Consider the following 20718-nt stretch of genomic DNA (forward strand, 5'->3'; position numbering starts at 1 on the left):
GAGAGCAGCTCACACACACACACACACACACACACACACACACACACACACACCTATTAGTGTCACCTATTTAACTAACAGGCTTGTCTCAGGATTGCAGGAGGAATCTGGTGTTTCCGGAGAAAACACACCCACACACAGTAAAGCCAGCAGGTTCGAACTGAGAGCAGCTTTCCTGTGAGGCAGCAGCGCTAACCACTGCTCCACCGTGCCGCCTGAAACCAGCAGTAAACTCATGTGACTCTGCTCATCTGTACCTCTCACTCCGTAATGACCTTAATGTGTTTCAGAGTAAAGGGTTCAGCCGGGGAACAGCCGGTTCTCACAGAATCACTCCGAGCCTCCGCTGAAAGTGATCCCTCTCCAGAACGGCTCGCTAACGAAGTGGGCCGCTGGATGAGCGTCTATCGACCCGGCGGCGGCAGTCAGTGGCCGTCCTCTCAGATAATGAGCCCTCATTACCCAGGACGCCACTCTGCCGGCTCACTGAGCCACGAGGACGACCGGCCTCCTCAAACACACTTTCCCCCTGCAGTCTGTGTGTGTGTGTGTGTGTGTGTGTGTGTGTGTGTGTGTGTGTGTTCTCGTATTTCTATCCTTGTTGGGGCCAAATGTCCCCACAAGGATAGCAAAACGTGGAACGACGTGCCTTGTGGGGACCTTTTTCCGGTCCTAAGTAGGAGAAACAGTGTTTTCTTGACCATGTTGTTGTTACTGAAAAAAGTAAAAGTGCAAAAACATTTCTTTAGGGTTAGGCTTTGTTGTGGTGTGGGTTAGGGTTAGGGTAAGGGTCAGGGTTAGGGGCTAGACATGAATGGGAGTCAATGGACGGTCCCCACAAGGATAGAAATACGAGACTGTGTGTGTGTGTGTGTGTGTGTGTGTGTGTGTGTGTGTGTGTGTGTGTGTGTGTGTGTGTGCTGCTGTCTGCCGTGTCAACGGGGCCTTCGCTAAACTCTGGCGTCTTTTCACACTCGTGAATAACAGCTGAATGACTTCCTATTTCCATTTTAAAATAAAAAAAATACTACTTTATTGGGCTCCTACCTGTATTTGATAAATTCATTACTTAACATTTAATCCACATTTAACAGTAAAAGCAACCCTGAAGTGATTAACAGTGTTATGATGAGAGACGGAGAACATGACGAAGTAAAATGAGTCACAGTTGACAGAAACACACCTTCAGCATCTCCAACCACAGCAGGACAGAAGCACATGGACACAAACTGAAGCAACAGCATTAAATAAGATCTGAAAAAAATAAACAATTACCCAATCTAAATACACAAACGTTAAACACTGCATGAATGACATGTTTCTCACCAGGTCTGAAGTGTCGGCGGTCGCAGGTCGCCCTCTGTGACCTCCGGGCCAAAGTGCGTCCCAGCGGGGGTCCAGCAGCGACGCATGATAATTAGCCTTCTGTTGTGATCTGGATTCTGTCTGCGGCTCACTGGGCTGTGACCTCTGACCTCAGGCTGCAGCCAGACAACGGTCCCTCTCTGCGGGAGGCCGGCCGGCCTGCCTGTCACTCAGCCTCCTTTCTGTTTTATTTACCGCCGCTCAGTGGAGTTCACACGAACCGCTGCAGCAAATAACAGATAAAAAGTCTGAAATCATCGGGGCTAATGAGGAAAAGTGGGTTTTCTTTTAACTACGATGTGTTTTAACATGTCTGACAAATTTTCCACATTAAAACTGTTTGGAAATCTGTAATTCGGAATTTTGGGTTTAAATGTTGGATTAAAGTGAGAGTTTTGTGAAAGTTAGGAAAAATAGAGAAAAAGTTTTAAAGTACTGCCAACAGACGACAAATGTCAAACTAAAACTGGTTTAAGTTAGACAGTTTCAGCACGAACCCAAACAAACAGCACCTCCTACTGGCCGGACATGAAAACTACATCATTTTCAGGGTTTCTTCCATTTCCGGGTGAACAGACTTCATCTTTCAAAGTGTTAGAGGTGCTGTAGGCAGGATTTTGCTAGTCATTGCTAATTTTTTATATGTTTTCTTTGGATTAAATGTTGGAGTATCCATTGATAATCCTTTAGGAGTGTAGCATAATTGCACTGCCGCGAGGGCGCGGCGTTTCCATCTGTCTCTGTTCTGAGCTGAAAAGGAATCTCGACAGCTCCAGGTATCTTTGACCAATCAGAAGAGCCCATGAGGCTCTAAGCGTGATTGGTCGAGGGGCGTTCGTCGCACGTTCTTGTGGGAGGGGCTCAACTTGCGTAAGGGCGTGACGTCAGAGAAAACAGGACAGGATTGGCTGTGCTGGGTCTCAAATCGCCATCTTGCTTAGGTAAACCTAAGCAAGATGGCGGACATGCTGAATCCTGCCTACAGCACCTTTAAATTGTAAATGTGAAACTTTTCTGACACATAAAAGTGAAAACGCTGCGGTGTAACCGGAGGGAGACTCAGACGCCTGTTTCTCTTTTCCACCGTCAAACTCGCCTCGAGAATCGTTTTTCTTCGTACTACTGCCAAGAGGCTGATTTGTTGTTGGAGGCTTTCGAAACTTTTTGTTGTTAAAAACACATTTATTGCACAATCCGTTGTAACTTTTATCTCTTAATTACTAATATTAATACTCTACAACCATACATATTCAAATATAAATTAATAGGAAATAATCCAGTTATATTTCACTTTTTTCTGTTCTCATCAGAAGACCTTTGCTCCAACTCTGAGACTCGATGGACTATTTTTTTTCACTTGCTTTCCTCTTCTGCAGTTTGTTTTCTTCTTCTTCTAATTCTTTTGTATATCTAAATACAGAAAAAGTAAAACAGAAAATAATCTTTGAAACACATGAGGGTAAAGCAGTGGAGTTATACATGTAGTCTGCAGACCAGTTAGAATTAATATATCAGCGCAGGAAGAGTCATGTGATTATTATTTAAATATCCAAACAGCAATAGTATCGTATGGTATGAAAACATTAGTGAATAAATACATCAAAATGTCAATTTCAGTTTATTTCACACTGTGAAATTTTTTGGGGGTAAATAGGAATAAAATTCACTGTTGGACTGTAAATTAAAAAGGATTAAAGAGTTTCACTCCTTTAGTTTCTATAATGAAGATTTTCCATCAGGAGAAGGTTCCAGACCGGAAAACTTCAGTCTAGACTTAAATGTGTGTTTAGGTCGTTCTGTAAAAACATCCAATCAAACAGCTGATCTCGCGAGAGTTCAGGCACGAGTAACTCAAGAGTTTAGTGTAATCCCGAGATGTGCCAGCAGGGGGCGGCAGAGCTTCAGTGGACAGAAAAACAAACTTCAATTCAGTTTTTTTCTTCTACATAAACTTCTCCCTGAAATGAAGGTGATGAAACAAGAATTTAGGTCCAGACTCATCTGAAGAATGGAAACAGGAAGTCCTGTGGAGGCTGGACTTCAATCCCGGACAGATTATGTTCAGAGTCAGAATCTACACGTTCACCTCGTTTTTCATATCTGGTACGTGGGTTTCAGGATTGTGCCTGGAAGTGGCCAAAACAAGTAAAAATAAATCCATGTTGAAAAGCAAAGCAGCTGCTGTGCTGAAAGCAGATGAATTATTGGATCTTCTGTTGGTGTTTGAGTCTGTGGAGGCCGGACCGGAGAACCGAAGAGCCCAAAGATCTGGAATCAAACCAGCAACTTTAGACACTGAGGTCGGATAGACAAGTTGTGACTGTTGCAATAATCTATTGTTGGATATTTAGAGCAGATTAAAACAAGATTAAAGCATAATATGACAGATTCCACCAGTTCTGAGCAGGAGGATGCAGGAGGATGACTCACTTTGCAGTTACTGGATAGTAAAGACTGAAATAATCCATCTGATTCACAACCAGTTAAACTGGAAAGTGTTTGACAAATTAAATTTAATTTCAGGAGAAAAGATCAGATCAGCAACATGTTTGGGCAATTTCACTTAAATCCAAACCTGTTAACATTTAATCTGTCAGAGGATTTTTCTTTTTTTAACATACAGGAGGAAACTTTATGATCTGAACTGTCTGTTTATTATTGATGACCTGACACTTCCGGTTTTCTGAAACAGAAAAATAATTCTATAATATGGACTGTTGACCAAAGGATATTAACATTTTCTGAGCTATAATTTGATAGAAATAACAAAACAGCATTAGTAACATTAATCATTTAACCACAAACAGCTTCAGACTTGAAAAGCGATTGAATCAAAGTTCTTCCCTCCTGGTCAGAAACAAACTGCGTGTAGAACAGGAGCGTCCGTCTTCTGTCGCGCTTCAGCCAGCCCGTCAATAACTCCAGCTCTCTGCTGCTGCAGGTTCCTCTTTCATCAAACGCATTTTCACAGCACACCTGACACGCCCTGAGTTCAGGTGAGGAGGATGAATAGAAAACGACTGACTGGGCAGCAGTGTGGAAACGACTCCATGACGGTTTGTAAAGGTTCATTCAGACCTTCGAACTTCTCCATCAGGAAGAAACAAACCAGGATTACTTTATGGGCTCAAAGGAACCATTCAGGTTTACTTTACTTGTTCTACGCTACTTGATCACACTAAGGGTCACAAAATGCATGTGGTGCAGTGGTTAGCACTGTCACTCCACCGTTCGTCCCCAGTTCGAGTCTGGTTGTGGGCTTTTGACTTTTTCAGGACTTGAATTGGAATCTTTGATCCTTAATACAGTTAAAACACACAATGCTGCCTTCCCTTCACCAACCAGACAATGTGGAGGGAAAAAATGGAGCAGATTGTTCATGTTTGAGTCTAGTAAAGGCTACAGGAGTAATTCTGGAAATAATGTCTGATAATCACCTGGATTTGCTTTTTAAAGACACATTAAAGCACTAAATATGTCAGCTTTCCTCTTTCAGAGCAGGTTTACAGGACTTCTCAAAATAAATGTCCTACTAGCTGGAGAACTAGCTATTCTCCTGGTGGATAAAACATATTTATGAACTTGAACCATGTGACTATTAGTCACTTAACTGAATTTTATCAGTTATGCGTTAAGAGATAATTTCTTTTTTTCACCTTGCTGAGTTTTTAAAATGCTATTTTAGTCATTTTTTATGTAAATAAGTCATTTGTAAAGTGTAAAGGTGGAAAAAATTGGGACTAGCTAAAAATGACAGGTAGATGTTTTAATCTTTTTCTCAGCTTTCACGTGAAATCTTCAGGAGTATTGAGCAATTCTAAAGTAAGCAAGCAAAACCAATGCAAAGGTGTAAAAAAACAGCAGTGTGTGCATGAGAAGCTTGAAACAGAAGTTGTTTGAGAAGTTTTTGACTTTAGTTCAGAAGAAATGCGAAGATTTCCCAAGTTCAAAGTTCCTGATCGATGCGCTCAAAAAAGAATGAATGAAGAGGACAAACGGACCATTTTTACCTTTTTTATTGAATGAACCCTGATTATTGTTTAATTACAAATGAAGATGAAAAGAAGGGAACAGAAGGACAGGCGGACCGTGGGACTGAAAGGCCTCGTCCGTCCTCCGGAGTGACGGCTTGCCGCTCGGCTGGGCGGAGGCGGCGCCTGTCCAACAACAACGGGTCAAGAAACGCTGCGTTTCTCACACAATCCTCCAAAATGGAAAAAATATATATACAAAACATCAAAAATAATGGAAACAATAGTTTTCATCCTCCCTCTCTGGGGATGACGTGACCCTCCTCTTGTCCACGGTAACATGGTGATGAAATCAGTGAGTAAATAAACAAACAGTACAAGGAAGTGGGAAACAAACTGCACTGAAGACGACTGAAGTTCCTCTGAACGAGTGCAAACTGGAACCAGAACTCACAGATGGATGGAGGGGAGGCCGGGCCATCCAGAGGGGACAACGTAATCAAAACATAGACATGTTAATAATATAATAATTACAAGAGTAACAGTAATATGTCTGAAAAATAACAATACAGAAAAAAAAACAAGAACAGCACTGGTGGAAATATCGACCTGGTGAGGGGGAAATACACGGCTCTCCTCTCAGAGTCAGCTCCAAGACACGGCGGGTGGAGGGCGGCGGCACGGGGGAACGGCCGCAACAGCCGGGGGAGGGACAGGGGGAACAGCTGTAACAGCCGGGGGAGGGACAGGGGGAACAGCTGGGGGAGGGACAGGGGGAACAGCTGTAACAGCCGGGAGAGAGACAGGGGGAACAGCTGGGGGAGGGACAGGGGAACAGCTGGGGGAGGGACAGGGAGAACAGCCACAACAGCTGGGGGAGGGAAAGGGGGGACAGCCACAACAGCTGGGGGAGGGAAAGGGGGAACAGCCACAGCAGCTAGGGGAGGGATGGGGGAACAGCCACAACAGCTGGAGGAGGGACAGGGGGAACAGCCACAACAGCTGGGGGAGGGACAGGGGGAACAGCCACAACAGCTGGGGGAGGAACGGGGCAACAGCCACAACGGCTGGGGGAGGGACAGAGGGAACAGCCACAATAGCTGGGGGAGGGACAGGGAGAACAGCCACAACGGCTGGGGGAGGGACAGGGGGAACAGCTGCGCCAGCTGGGGGGAGGTGGGTTTACTTGATGGAACAGCCAGAGGCTCATTTTCCTTCAGCAGATGTAAAACGTTCCTCCTGATGAAAGAGGTTTAAACTGAAGACTGAAGAGTCCATGTTCAGACTTTTCTGTCGGCTGAAGAAAAAGTGATGCGACACAGATATGAAGCTGTGGCGAGTGTGTATGCGATTATAAACACCACACACACACACACACACACACAGTGAGGGAAGTCCCTCTCGCGCTGAGGTTCTGTCTCATGTCACCTGTGACGGGAAGTTTCCTCTCAGCCGAGACACAGTAAAAACTCGCTAACCCGTGTGTGTGTGTGTGTGTGTGTGTCTGTCTGTTCATACACACCAAGTGGCTTCATGTCTGTGCCGTCCAATCAGAAGGAGCCTGATCCAGGCTCTGCTGACTGTTAATGTGAGCAGGAGGAAGTGAAGGCAGCTCGGCGTTTAACCAGGATGAGAAAACACTAAAACATGATTTAAAAGCAGACGTTTTCGTTTAGGTTTCCAGCTCATGTTCATGTCGGCTTCCTGACCGTGTGACTGTCGTTCTGTGCCAACACTTACTGTAACCACAAAACACTACAGAGCTGTCATCAATCAGGAACATAAACTCATGAAAACTAAACTCATCTTTTTCAACATTTCCAGCTTCATCAGCGTCGCTGAACGACCCTGAAAGCAGAATCTCGATGGATAAAATGACCAGAGGCAAATCAGGAAGTGACGGAGCAGATCCATGAACACCAGCTGGAGGCCGAAAGCTTTCAAAACGCCGCTGCTGCCAAACACTTCTTACAAAAACCCATCGCTCACTGCCCCGCACACAAACAACGCGACAGCTTTCAATTTACCTTCCTCTGATAAGCCCCGCCCGGCTGCCACTCCAGGGATGCTAAAACAAACACGCCGACCCGCGTCTCGTGGTCCCGTCACACCCTCGCGATAAGAGTTTCTTTATTTTTACACTATAAATATAAAAGTGTGACAGCGGTGGCCTTTTGTCGCTGCGGCTCAGAGGTCGAGAGAAGGCAAGGGTGAGAAGGCAGAGGCTGAATGATACTGGTAATAATATGCCCGTCAGAATATATACACATCTTTACCTCTAAAAATAGTAGGATTCTCCCGATTTGTATCAAATGACCATATTGAAATATAATATTTGAATTCAATATATATTTGAATAAAATATATATGTGTAGATTTGTTTGTATCTCTTTTACAAAAGCAGAAGGCATGGTGGTAGAGTGTGTGTGAGTGTGTGTGTGTGTGTGTGTGTTTATGTGTGTGTGAGTGTGTGTTACAACATTTCGCTGGGGGCAGTTAAAACTCATGTTGGCTTACAAAAAGGCACAATCTCGTTCAGAATAATTTGTTCTTTGAAAAGTGGGCACGGCGTCTCCTTAAAACTCGGTTCAACAATAAGCTGCGTTTTCGTCTCAGTGAGGGTTCGCCTGAGTTAACATTCATGAGGAGCTTCTCGTCCGGGACCAACCGGTTCTCTCCTCACGGTGAAAAGTCTCGAGCGTCTTTGTCCACGTTTCCAAAAGAGAAGCCCTCCGCTCACTGCAAATGCCCTAAAATACTGTCCACGTCCTTTAAAAGAGGCACAAACGTCCTGTAATAGAAGGAATACGGTCCTACAAAAACATAATATAGAGGGGAATGCAGAAGAGAGCTGTGGATCCGTGTGACGGCGGGCGGCGGCGGCGGTAATGCCCTCAGACCTCCAGACCCCTCAGAGATGAGCCGAGTGGGACACAGCGGACCCTCCAGGTCTGAGGCCAGACCCACCGCACCAACGGCTCGCCCTCGTGTCTTTGTACAGCGAGGTGAGGGAGCGGAGGAGGAGGAGGAGGAGCAGCAGCGCACTCCGACAGTGTCTGAACCTTCAGCCGCTCCACTTCCAGCCTGCTTGTTTCTTCCTGTAAACGGCGGCTCGGCTCGGCGGCGGCGGCGCAGACAGAGAGGCACTTCTGTAATCTCTATCGGGGCAGCTTAAAGTCTTCTTTAGTAACATCAGGATGTCTGCGGGTACAAAGCAGGAGGAGGAGGAGGACGCTCACCGCCTCAAAAAGTCACTTTAAAAACCGACCGTCAGGCCCGCTCGGCGCGTCTCCTCGTGCACGGGAGACTCAACTGGCACTAACAAGGCGTGAAGGCATCCCCGAGGCAGTTTGCAAAGAGTATGACGGTTAGATTTCCTCGTCAGGTTTAAAAATAAAAGATAAAAGAAAAGCGTGTAATCTCTTAGTGTTTCAGTCCAGCAGGAGCTCGTCCCGCTGCGTTTCGTCCAGAGACAGAAGTGTGTGTGTGTGTGTGTGTGTGTGTGTGTGTGTGTGTGTGTGTGTGTGTGTGGACTGACTGTACAACAGAGGCTGTGAAAACGGGATTCTGCACAAACGGGAAGAAAACCTAAACACCTGCAGGGGAGCGGTGATTGTGCAGACGTGTCGGGAGCAGGAGGCTTTTTGTTCTGTTAAGTAATTTCAGGAGTGAAGCGAGGTGGCGAGCGAAAGGCCGACGACTCCTTTAATTATTGCACCAAAATGAAGCGTCCTGCGTGAGACACACGGTTTAATGACGTGTTTAAGGTTTTGTTCCTATTTGAGCAAATAAAAAAACCCCCAGAAACGATCTCTGAGTAAAACCTGCTGCGCTCGTCGCTGTCTGTACCAAGAGTCAGCTGCAGGTTTCCACCTCTGGTCCTTTGAGTGTGTGGACAAGTGTGTGTCTTGTGAGATCCTGTGTGTGTGTGTGTGTGTTCAGCAGCCGCTGTTTTCCAGAGACAGCTGCGCGGTGGCTCTCTGCAGCTCCGAGCTCGCCCGGCGCTGGGTGGGAGGCGGCGGCAGCATCAGCCCTAAAATAACCCCGCCTCCTCCTCCTGCCGCTGCTGCTCTTCCTCCTCCTCCTCCTCCTCCTCCCCCGTCCTCCTCCTCCTCCTCCCTCCTCCCCTCGGACTCCCCCTCCCCTTCCTCGGCCCTCACTTTCTTGTCCTCCGCCTCGTCCCGCTCTCCGTCCGCCTCCATCTTCTGGTCCTCGCTCCAGCGGCGCTTGAAGCGCAGCTTGAGTGGGATGCAGCGCGTGCCGCCGGGGCTGATGGGAGCCGCCTGGCCCGGCTCGCTCTTCAGGCCTGTCAGGGGGAAGGCCGGGCCGCCGGGGGGAGGCGTGGCGGGGGTCTTGAAGACCTCCTCGTCATCGTCGGGGTCATCGTCGTTGGGGTTGCCGGGGGCGGCGGGGGAGCTGCCGCCGCGCCCGTTGGCCTGGAGGTGGTGCTGGAGGGCAGCGCGGGCGAAGATGTCACCTTCGCCGTCCTCGGCGTGGTTGAGCTCGTCCTCCTCGCTGATGTCGGTCACTTCCACCTCCTCCTCAGACTCGATGTCCGAGATCGGCTCCACCTGAAACATTCAATCACACGCTTGAGGAACAAACGGACGATTCCTGAACGTGGACGGCGTGAGAAACAAACTCTTCACAGACTCAAAACAAAAACAAGCACCTGTACTTTAATCTGAGTCCGGCTGACTTCACCGTCAAAATCCCACCGTGTGCTTATATTCAGAGCTTTTATTCACCTTTATCTTGGGAGGTCCTGCGCCGAGCCCCGATCCGCTGAGGTGACCAGAAGCTGTGAAGGAGGAGGCCTCCCTGGAGGAAGAGGAGGAGGAGGAGGAGGAGGGAGCAGCCAGCGAGCTTCCCGCCTCTCGCTGCTTGCGGCCGAGCGGCGGCGGCTGCAGCTTGAACTTGAAGGGCGACGGGTGCTGGTGGCCGTCGTCCTGCTGGCCGAGCGCGTGGGGCAGCGGCAGCGGCGGGCCGTGCAGGTGGTGCGCGGCCGGCTTCTCGGGGGTGGGGCGGTGGGGCTGCGGGATGACGATGTTGGGGTAGTGGAGGAAGGCGCGGGGGCTGAGGTGGTAGTTGTAGACGGACTGGGTGTGGGCCTGCAGGTAGTGCTTCATGTCCTCCGGGTTGAAGGAGAAGTGGGAGCCCATCATGGGGGACGACAGGGAGGGGGAGGGGGTGTACGGCAGGTGGGGGGTCGGGGTCATCGACAGGGCCGGGGACAGGGTGGGGGCCAGCAGGCCCCCGGGGCCCGGCAGGGGGGAGACGGGGAACGGGGACAGCGGCTCCGGGTGGACCCTGGGCGCCGGCCTGGGGAGCCCGGCGGGGTTCGGCGCCCCGCCGTAGACCCTGAACAGAGACTCGTGGGCCAGGCGAGGGGGGAGGAGGCCCCGGAACGCCCTCTCGGGCCCCACGGCCCGCTCCTCGGCGCCCACCGCCTCCTCCAGCTCGGAGTTTGTGGAGGTGCCGTCGCTGCAGTCGCTCACGGAGCCGCGGGCCATGCGGCGCGCCACGCTGCTGAACATGCCGGGGCTGCGCAGCTCCTCGCTGGACGACAGCACCTCGGAGGGCGTGGACGGCGGGAAGCGGAAGTGGGTGCCTCCAGTCGGCACTGGGGGGGCGCTCTGGGGGACTCCTCGACCTGCGTCAAGGAAAAAATGTTTATTTTTATTTATTTTTTACAGCAGAAATTTCTCTGGTTTGCTTCTTTTTGGTTTTATTTTTATACATAGCTGTTGAACAGTCATACAGCGAACCGCCACTAGTTGGAGCTACAGAGCCGTCACCCAGCAGCCCCACTGCCTGAGCAGACGGCAGAACCATCGCAGTTTGGTCAGGAAACAAAAACAACAACCAAAAACTGGCACAAAATGACTCCAGAGAAGAAAAGCACAACCACATTCAGGTCAAACATTTCAGCATGAACCACAGCGGCGGCGGCAGCGGCGGCTAGCAGTGTGTTCAAACACACTCAGGACAATCTGACACGGTTTACCCAGAGATCCAACGATCCCGCCCCGTCCGACAAAATAATGCTGTTCATAGCTACAATGACCCGACAAGATAAACTTCCACTTAAACCTTTAAACAAGTTAGTTTCCTGGTAATTCTCACGTTTTTTTTTTCTTTTTTGCATTATAGTGACACTCCAGATCACAGATTAGACCGATATGCATTGTGAGACAATCAGATAATCACGGTGCTGCTCCTTTTGTTTGTTTGTTGACATGGGTCTGAAAAAATGGGCTTGTCTTAGGATCTGTTTACCCGACACCTCAAGCGGAAACGCATCATTCTTGTTTTTCAGAGCCGCTTTGCATTTACACATGCAGGAGCTGAAACCAGATACAGCTGCTGGATGCCGTCAACAGGAAGTTGAGCGTCTGGATGCAGAGAGGATGACGTGTTGAGGGAGGAGCAGGAGGCAGGAGATGTGAATGAGCCGAGGACACCGGAGGCCGGAGAGAAAACTTCATGTCTCCACGAAACAGAGAAGTTTAGCGAAGTGGCGCTTTGAGCGCTTGCCCTCCTGTGTGTCTATGCAGGCATACGTGTGTCTTGTTCCCATAGTAACCGCTGTTTAATTTCATGTGTATGGCTTTATTAAAACGAAATATGGTCTTTTTTTTTTTTTTTTTTTTTTTGAACACACGAGCCTTGTGGGGAGGGTTGTGTCATCTTACATTACGAGGTAATTAAATACAGCAAATATTACATTTAGACAAGCAAATATTAAAAAACAGCCCTAAAACTGGTTTTTGGGTGATCTTGTATGACTCAACTTGGAAAAAAATGTTGGGGGGGGGGGGGGGGGATTTTTATTTCTATATTTGGATGAAGTAGCTTTTAAAAGTGAGGCGAATGGGAACAGTAACTAATGAGCGTGGGCTTAATTTTACCCGGAGGGTCACAAAGAAAACAGCGGCCCGCTCTCCGCCCCTCCTCTTTCTCCCTCCTCCGCCAGTCAGACTGTGGCACTGCAATAAATTCTTGGCATCCGCGCACGTGCCAGAATTAAATATTGGAAAAGTGGCTCTTACTGCCATCACAAACATGGGCTGGGTTCCTCTGTTTTTTCCAGAGCGGCTCAGTATATTTTTTTTTTTTACAGGAGCACACATCTCTGCCATGTGTGTTTCAGAGATGATGACCAGAAAAATCTGTGTGATTGCCGATCAATCCACACTGCTGCGTGTGTGTGTGTGTGTGTGTGTGTGAGAACATTGTATGAAACCATCATATCACAACATGTCAGTGTGTGGGCCACATCACACGGAGGCTATAATTAAAGTTTCGTGCTGCACTTATGTCACCCGGGATCCAACGCTCCATATGGGCCGTGTTTACACTGGGTGGCCGCGACCAGAGCAGAGCGAGCGCCGACTTCAGAGGACGGCGCTCGGGGGGTGAAGTGGGACGTGGCACGCTGGTGCACAGTAACCGGGGGGGGAGACGTCACACAAATGACGTCGAGTAAACCCATTTAACTGGTACGGGATCTGAGGGAGGCAGTGAATCTACCCCGACCGAGACCAGAACCTGGCTCCGAGTCGGCACCTTCTGCGGTGATCCAGTGAAACGACACAGCGGCTCGGAAACTTTCACAGACAATAACATTTTAACGTCCTGGTTAGACACGCTCCTTTCTAGTCTGCCCTGAAACAGTCTTTTCCGACGAAGCTTTTTTCCTGTCTGCCGACGACCCAAAACCAGGAGAGAGACTGAATTAGAGCTTTGATGTCGTGGCGAACACAGGCTGCACCGTGTTCAGGGAAAAGAGACTGCGGTGGTTTTTTAATTGCATTGAAAAACTAAGAAGAAAGGCGCTCAGGCAGAATTTCAAGGTGTCCCACTTGGTTAATGTACAAATAAATATTTGAGTGAGGTTACATGTTTGGGCAAAGAAACCACAAGGTCTGAATCATGAAACAGTCTCTGTCCCTGACCAGCGGGCCGAACAGTGAGAAAACTGGAAGGTCGTCTGGTATTTTGACAGAATATTCACAGACATCAAGACGTCTATCGCAGCGGTTCTCGGACATTTTTGTCCAAGAAGGGTTGCAGACCTCGTCTCTCCGTTTCGCTAAAACACATTACAGTGAAGACAAATGCTGGTGGTCAATAGAAGCATTTGTCAATTTCAAAGATCCGTTCTGGATTCAAGGAAACAGAGACTGACAGCCCACTACAGTCTGATTCAGGATTCCCACCATATTTTAAGAATTGGAGCCTGTTCCGGCCCACTATGATCTGCTTCAGGTTACTACAGGGACTAGAGCGGTTCACTATAGTCTGAGTCAGTGTTTAGTCAACATTTCAGAGATGGAGACAACCCACTGCAGCCTGAGCCCGGTAATGGCCTCCATATTGTTTGATTCAGAGCTCCTCAGTTCAGAGACTATGACGGTTCACTCGTATTTTCTTACTGTGGCACATCAGCCTGATTTCTGCCGAGGAAAAGCGTCACTGAACTGAGTAAAACTGGTCTATGGCTACATCGAGACGAGTATTCCCGTCGTTGTGTGCTGGGAGTAGAGAAACATGAAAAACCTGCAGGACTGAGGCTCAGGAACATGAAGAAATACCTCGGCACTCCGGCCCACTGGTGGTTTACAAAGGCAGACTGGAACAGGGTGTACATACCGGAGCCCATGTCGATGAAGGGGTAGTTAACCAGCACCAGTTTGTTGAAGTTGAACTTGTAGGTGAACCTCTTCCCTTTGGTCTTATGGAGGATCCTCTTGTTGTAGTAATATCTGAGGGGAGAGGGGGCAGAAACGGGCGTTAAGCATCACCGTGAAGAAGGAACTGCACCTCATCTCTCGGCTCGGGTAAAAGCCGGTCACGTTGTAAAGACACAGGGATGCGCCGCTCCGAGATGACTTCAGGAAGCGAAACAGTCTCACTCGGGCAGCTCTATTTGTGAGAGCACATTAGTCATCGCAGATACAGCGAGTCATGTCGAGGAGTGAATAGCCAGCTGCTGACAGCTCATTGAAAAGATGATAAAATGGCTCCGTGTGAGTCACCGATCGCTTCGGGACCAAACAACATTCATATTTCTTCACATAAAAAAAACCCTTCTAAATCAATGTCTTTCATTCAGCTGAGCCTGGCCACTTCATTGTGAGAAATGAAATACGTTATTCATTTTTTCCAGCAGCGGCAAGCGGAGAGGAGCTCACCGCACCATATTTATACAGGAAAATATGGACTTATCGAAATTCAGATTTGCTAATGGGTCCCTCGTCAATAATTTACTGATGAAGCTACTGTCCAGCATCACGGAGGGAGTTTATCAGCTTGTGTAACCGCCTCTTATGCAGCCATCAACCCAGTTTTCTTTATTAATCAACTCAACCAGCAAAATAATAGGCTTGTTTGTGGCTAAACACACAACAGTCATGACAATGTTAATCCTCAGTAAGAAGCAGCGTTTCTTTTAATGACAATGTCTGAAAATCTGAGTCGAGTGAAGCTCAAACCTTCAAACACAACAAATTAAAGAATGGTGCAATAAAAAGAAGCTAAACAATTAACCTATGTTCCTCTGCTAAGGTCAGTCACACAGTGGCGGTACGATCAGCAGTCGGTCACACTTCAGTGTCGACGTGCGTGATTAGTGCAAAAGAGAACAGAGTGAAGCAGGAGGCTCACGCAGTCCTCCAGTGAATAATGGACAGGCTGCTACGCACACCCACATCATCAGATGTAACGCAGACGCACACACAGGCGGGTAAACAGCAGGCACAAAGACTCGCATATACAAGTCAGACAGAAAACATATGCGAGTGACGACAGAAACCGCCGAGGACAAATGGGAGCGCGGCCGCAGAACACACAGCGCCGGAGTCCTCTTAACCCCACAGGTATCAAGACACACACTCTGCATAAAACCATTGAGCCCAGGCTGCGTTTACACGACAACGTTGTGCTTTGGGGGCTTGTTTGACAGTTCTGATCGGAGCCACTCAGAACACAAAACTTTGATCGTGAACTTCATTCAACAGGGGAAATAATAGAAGGCCAGCTGTTATTGACAAAGAAGAAAACCCAGAATAGATGTTTTCAATATGAGATGAGTCAGAACTGTGGTGAACAGCCTTACAATTAAACATGTTCTGTAAATATGTTGGTTTTATTTACAGCACTGTTAACAAAATAGTGTTTATATTTAGACTGAAAAATGTCAAATTGAGAGTCAAAAAAACAGGACGAGAAATCAGACTGAAATTAACACACCTCAGGCTATAATGATATTCTGCAGCATCACGTAATGCTTCTTGTTTTTGGAGGGGTAAACATAGTCCCTCTTGAGCAAGGCACTTGTATGGCTGCATTTTCACGCACCAAATCTTCTTTTTAAGATGTTAGGATTTGTTCCTTGGACGCACGACTTCTGAAGCTTCCTGTGTTTGGTCTGTTTTTTTTTTTTTAGCTTTTAGAGCTTTTTAGTTGGTGTTGCTGCGTTTAGATTCCAGTCAAAGTTCAATCTCACCACTCTGGAGTGAACAGTTCATAACCTGCTTTTTAATATGGCTGCGCCTGCTTTTTTGTGCAGATTCACACTTCCAGAAACAGGCGGACTAAGCTATTGCAACACAGTTGGTTTTCATCAAACTTAAACTCGTAAGAAAGAGCAGCAGGAAACTCCTCCCGCCTGCTGTGCACCAGGTAAGGTCAGCGGCGGCGGCACGTTCCAGCCAGGTGAAGGTTCAGGCCCACAGGTTCACTCGGTTCAGCCGGGTTAATGTTCAGCCAATCGCTCGCTCATAATTTCATCTCCACTGTGCGATTTTGCAACTGACCACCTTTGAGGTGGGGATAAAGAGTCACCGGCGAGCATCAGGACGATGGGAGAAGCGGCAGCTGCCCAGCTGGGAGGATCTAATGTGACGATTTACAGCCTTTTATATGTGACGCTCACAGGCGTGTCTCTCTGGAACAGTCCATAAAAATGATTCTCTGAAATCTGAAACATCTTTCTAACAATAAAACAAGAAATCAGTTACAAGTTATTTTATGACATACCTTTTATCACGTCTTCCATAAAACGAACGAACGTAAATGTCACACAACTTCAAGTGCGACTTCTGAGGTTTTAACAATGCTACTTTTTGAAAGTGTCATTAGTACCATTTTGAAAACTGTAGTTTCTTTTTATGCCCTCGCACACACACATCCCAGTTTTCCTTATGTTTTTGTGCATTATCTAAGAGCATCAAAGTCCTCTGATTGCCTCTGATTTTGGGACATCACTGAACTTTGAACAGGTGAAAGTTTACAGCTGGCAAAAATTTCACGTCACGCTAAAATTGTGGAACAATTAAGGCTGTCAAAAGATTCATTTCTTAAATCGTGATTAATAGGAGAATCACTAAACTCCAAATACAAAACTATGATGATCGACAGAGGAGGGATTAAAAAAATACACCTAAAAATATAAAGATAAGATAACCTGTGGAGAGGAAGGTCAGTTGCAGTGAGTTCATCAGAGCCAATAATTCCAAAAGGTGGAATTGCGTGCGGCAGTGTGTGAAAGTGGTTTTGATTTGGCTCTATGAGAAGGTGACAGATTGATCCTGAAGACTGAATTCCAGCCCGCGTGAATCTAGAGAGCATTTAGCCTCAGTTTAGCTAGCAGTCTGATCACGGAGCAGAATTACACTTTATTACAAAAGAACGACAAGAATAAGATGCTGTCAGAGTGTTGTGAACGCACAGCATTTAGATGTATCATTAAGCTAAACTGATCTCTGCTGTTACTTTAACGTTGTTCAAGGTTGGACAATGTTCTGTAGTTTCCTACTCATTACAGTTCCTTGAATGCACCGTTAAGAGTGAGTTTGCAGGTAATTGGCTGAGAGGGAGAAGGGGGCGGGGCCACGATGTTAGAGGCTGCATTCATGCTACAGTACAGTCAGACCAGCCGACTACGGGCGAGCAGAAGGGACAAAAAGGCTGCCATTAAAATATTTTAACGCATTATTGATGACATTAGTCTAATTGCAATTAAAGCAATAACACTGAGAGCTGTAATAATACAAACACCACAGTGGGTCTAACACACACACACACACACACACACACACACACACACACACACACACACACACACATGCAGTCAGGAGGGAAATGGCAGGATTGGTGTGTGGGTGTCAACGACATTGAAGCTGTTTATGCAGTGAAAACTGCAGGGACATAATGTTCACAGACATGGTGGGTGATGGCAACTTCGAATGAGTTGGGAAAGGCCGGGCATACACACATGAAAACACACACACACACACACACGCTTTGAAAACCATTTGTACATGCTTCAAATGAGACCTGCAAATACTAAACGTCTATACAAGGAACACACACATCGATACACAAACCCACCAGCGCATACGTGCACGTCTTTACACACATGTGCTGAATATGCACCACTGAACACGAACACACACACACACACACACACACACACACACACACACCAATTCACCTCAGTTCAAAAGAGGCTGAGAAGCATCAATCACAGATGAAGAGAAGCCCCTTTCAAAGACGTCTGAATTAATTAGCAGCTCGTCATTCATATAAAAGGTTTACAAACCACAGGAAAGGCATTCACAACAGAGTTTGGCTCCAGCTGCTCCTTCAAACGCTCCCTGAGAGCTGGAAGAAAGTGAGTGCTCCTCTATCAAATGGACTGTTGATATACTGTTAAACCTCTGAGGGTTTAATTCCCCTGAGAGGGGAGAAGCCGGTGAAATCCCGCGCTGACTGCAGACGTCTTATGTCTGGAGTGTTTCTGTGTATTCGTGAAAACTTTGATGAGGACGTCACAGGAGAGCGCGCAATGGAAAATACAGGAAGGGAGATTACATAACAAAATATTTGAGATACTCGAGCCACAGACTTCGTGATGCTACAATACTTCAGCTACAACGTGATGAACAGATATTTACTAGAAATGCTAAATCTGCGGGTGTAATGAGAGCGCAGGACGGCGCAGTGATGTGACGTTCTCTTTCGATTTCTTGCGCTGAGTTTGCTCAATCTGAACGTTTTTGTTGTACCTGGACTGCAGCGAAGGAAGAGCTTAGGCTGAACTCAAGTTTGGAATCGCGGATCAGATTATGGAGCTTTTGGAAGGAGAAAGCAAACAGGTTAAGACAAGCATATTTGAGCTTTCACTTTGTCCTAAAAATAGTGACAGAAAGTTGTATTTGGGCCAGCGACTGGTGTCTGTCTTCACTCATTTCCCCTCTCAGCGGCCACGACTTGTGACTCTCGCTGCCCATCTGCTCCATTCTCACGTTTGCTTCACGTCTCTTTTTAGATATCACTATTTTTAGAAGTACATACAATTAAAAATTTACTTAGAAAAAAAACAAAAACAAACAATGCCTCTTAAATAGCCAGGCGGGTTCAGATAAGCTGCAGAGCTCCTCAGAAATGGTTGTCTCTTTAAATATTCAGTCACATGAGGTTGTGCTGGGAAAAAAAAAAAAAAGTTTAACAAACAAGACAGATGGGCTGGAGGAGGGCTGACGGATAACAAGGTGGTGTGCGTGTGTGTGTGTGTATGTGTGTGTGTGTGTGTGTGTGTGGTGATGAGGCAGTGTAACTACTCATCACCATGGCAAACTCTAACCCACACCAGCCTACCACACAGGAGGCGACAGCGATGACTGGATGCTCGTGAGCTCGTGTGTTTGTGTACACGGCGATGAGAACAGACTGGGAGCTAAATAAAACCCTGCAGCATCCCACATGTGCTCCGCAGAGGGTGAAGGTGTGCGTTTCTAAATCGGCCGTCACCCTGGAGCTTCAGCGTGCACAATTCACAAACAACAAAGCACCTTTTTGGTTTTTTTTTGGTCACACACTCACATATTAAACAATTGCAAATGACTCCAAATTAATCATGAAAATTAGAAAGAAAAGGAAAAAAACAAGAACAAATAAGCTCACTGGCAGTGCACATAACCAATACTAATGAGAGAAATTAGCCTAAATGCCTTTAAAATGAATGCAACTACTCCAGTTTAGTGCTGTGCGACTCATTCCTGGAAGCATGGTGCACGTTGAATATGGATGGAAATATTAAAGCAAGACCGCTAATATCATTTAATCTGCAGGTCTTTGTCCGCGTCCAACTAGAATCTGCAGGATGGCTGATTAATCCAGTAAGGAAGCATGAATCAAAAGATGTCCAAGCAGGTCAAATGTGGTGAGCTTTGTACATTTCATAAGCTCTGAACTCATGACTCAGCTTTGCCCTTTGACCTACATCACTGAAGTTTCATACTCAACATGATGCACAAGAGCGAAGGAGCCGGAAAAACAGCACGGGTTGAGGCGAGTAAATAGGATGTGTGCCTGGCGTTCCTCTCGTTCTGGAGCTTGCATGCTTGCTATTTTAGCTTGTTTTTAACACCCAGTAATGTGCTGAGGAAACGGAGCAGAGAAGCAGACTGATGAGAATTTGGAGAGAAAGCATGTTGTGATCTTGCTGTGAGCGAACAGACTCTGTGTTATTCTTAACCCTGTGGTCTGATGCACTGTTATCTCACCGCTAACAAACCGGATCTATTTTCAAATGAGTCTTGTGTGCTGTGCCGAGTTCATCAAAGTGCATGTGCAGTTAAGAAAGATGATTTTTAGTCCTGTAGCTGAAGACTGACACACACACAGACGAACCAGACTGTTCGCCATTATCCCACTGAGAATGTCCATGGAAGACTTATTATATTGGTGTAGCACCATAAATCAATTTATAACACCTCATATCATAAAACATTATCTCACCATGACAAACATTCAAGTGATACAGTGTAAAGTTTTGAGTGGTTGAGGTGGAGATGCATGAGATGTACCGCACACACACACACACCCGAGGCTGATGAAGACCGACTTAAACTAAATAGCTGATATTTCTATAATCACACATTAAACAAGATTTAGACACTCATGCAATGAAAGATTCACAGAATCCACTCCAAATAAACTAAACAAATAGTCAATCAGAACAATGTTGGCTGCAGACTTTCATTCTCATGCTTGTCAGTGGGATGTCAGTTTTGTACAGAACAGAAATCCCCAAACCTCAGTGCTCATTTATATTGTGTCTTTGTGGGTTTTATTTATACACGACTCCACTTGTGTTTCAGATTTCCCACTTTAATAACCGGTTCGGATTAAATTGGGATCATTTAGTCATTTTTCTTCTATTAAAGACGATGTTCACCGAATCTCTCAAATAAAAACATTTACCATTATAATGTTATGTTTGTTTATACTATTGATACTATGTATGTTTTCTAAGTACATATGCCTACTTCTAGATTTTTTTTCTCCAAATAACAGATTTTTTAAAGTTTTA

The 20718-nt window shown here is 46.6% G+C and overlaps 1 protein-coding gene across 2 annotated transcripts in view; it reads right to left on the bottom strand.

The window, feature by feature from the left end:
* Nucleotides 1-5371: 5371 nt before the first annotated feature.
* Nucleotides 5372-20718, bottom strand: part of erf (Ets2 repressor factor) — a 43436-nt gene continuing 28089 nt past the window's right edge. The window contains exons 3-6 of one of the 2 annotated variants that reach the window (XM_030120339.1): nt 13992-14104; nt 10085-10989; nt 9259-9907; nt 5372-8868 (exon numbers count right to left, since the gene is read on the bottom strand). In XM_030120339.1, coding sequence (XP_029976199.1) covers nt 9275-9907; nt 10085-10989; nt 13992-14104 — 1651 coding nt within the window. In that variant the 3' untranslated portion in view covers nt 5372-8868; nt 9259-9274. Of the gene's footprint in view, nt 9908-10084; nt 10990-13991; nt 14105-20718 lie in introns of both variants that reach the window. The other variant, XM_030120338.1, reaches the window with a different exon arrangement.

This window comes from Salarias fasciatus, chromosome 22 (genome assembly GCF_902148845.1).
Source record: "Salarias fasciatus chromosome 22, fSalaFa1.1, whole genome shotgun sequence".
In the NCBI taxonomy this organism is placed as follows: Eukaryota; Metazoa; Chordata; class Actinopteri; order Blenniiformes; family Blenniidae; genus Salarias; species Salarias fasciatus.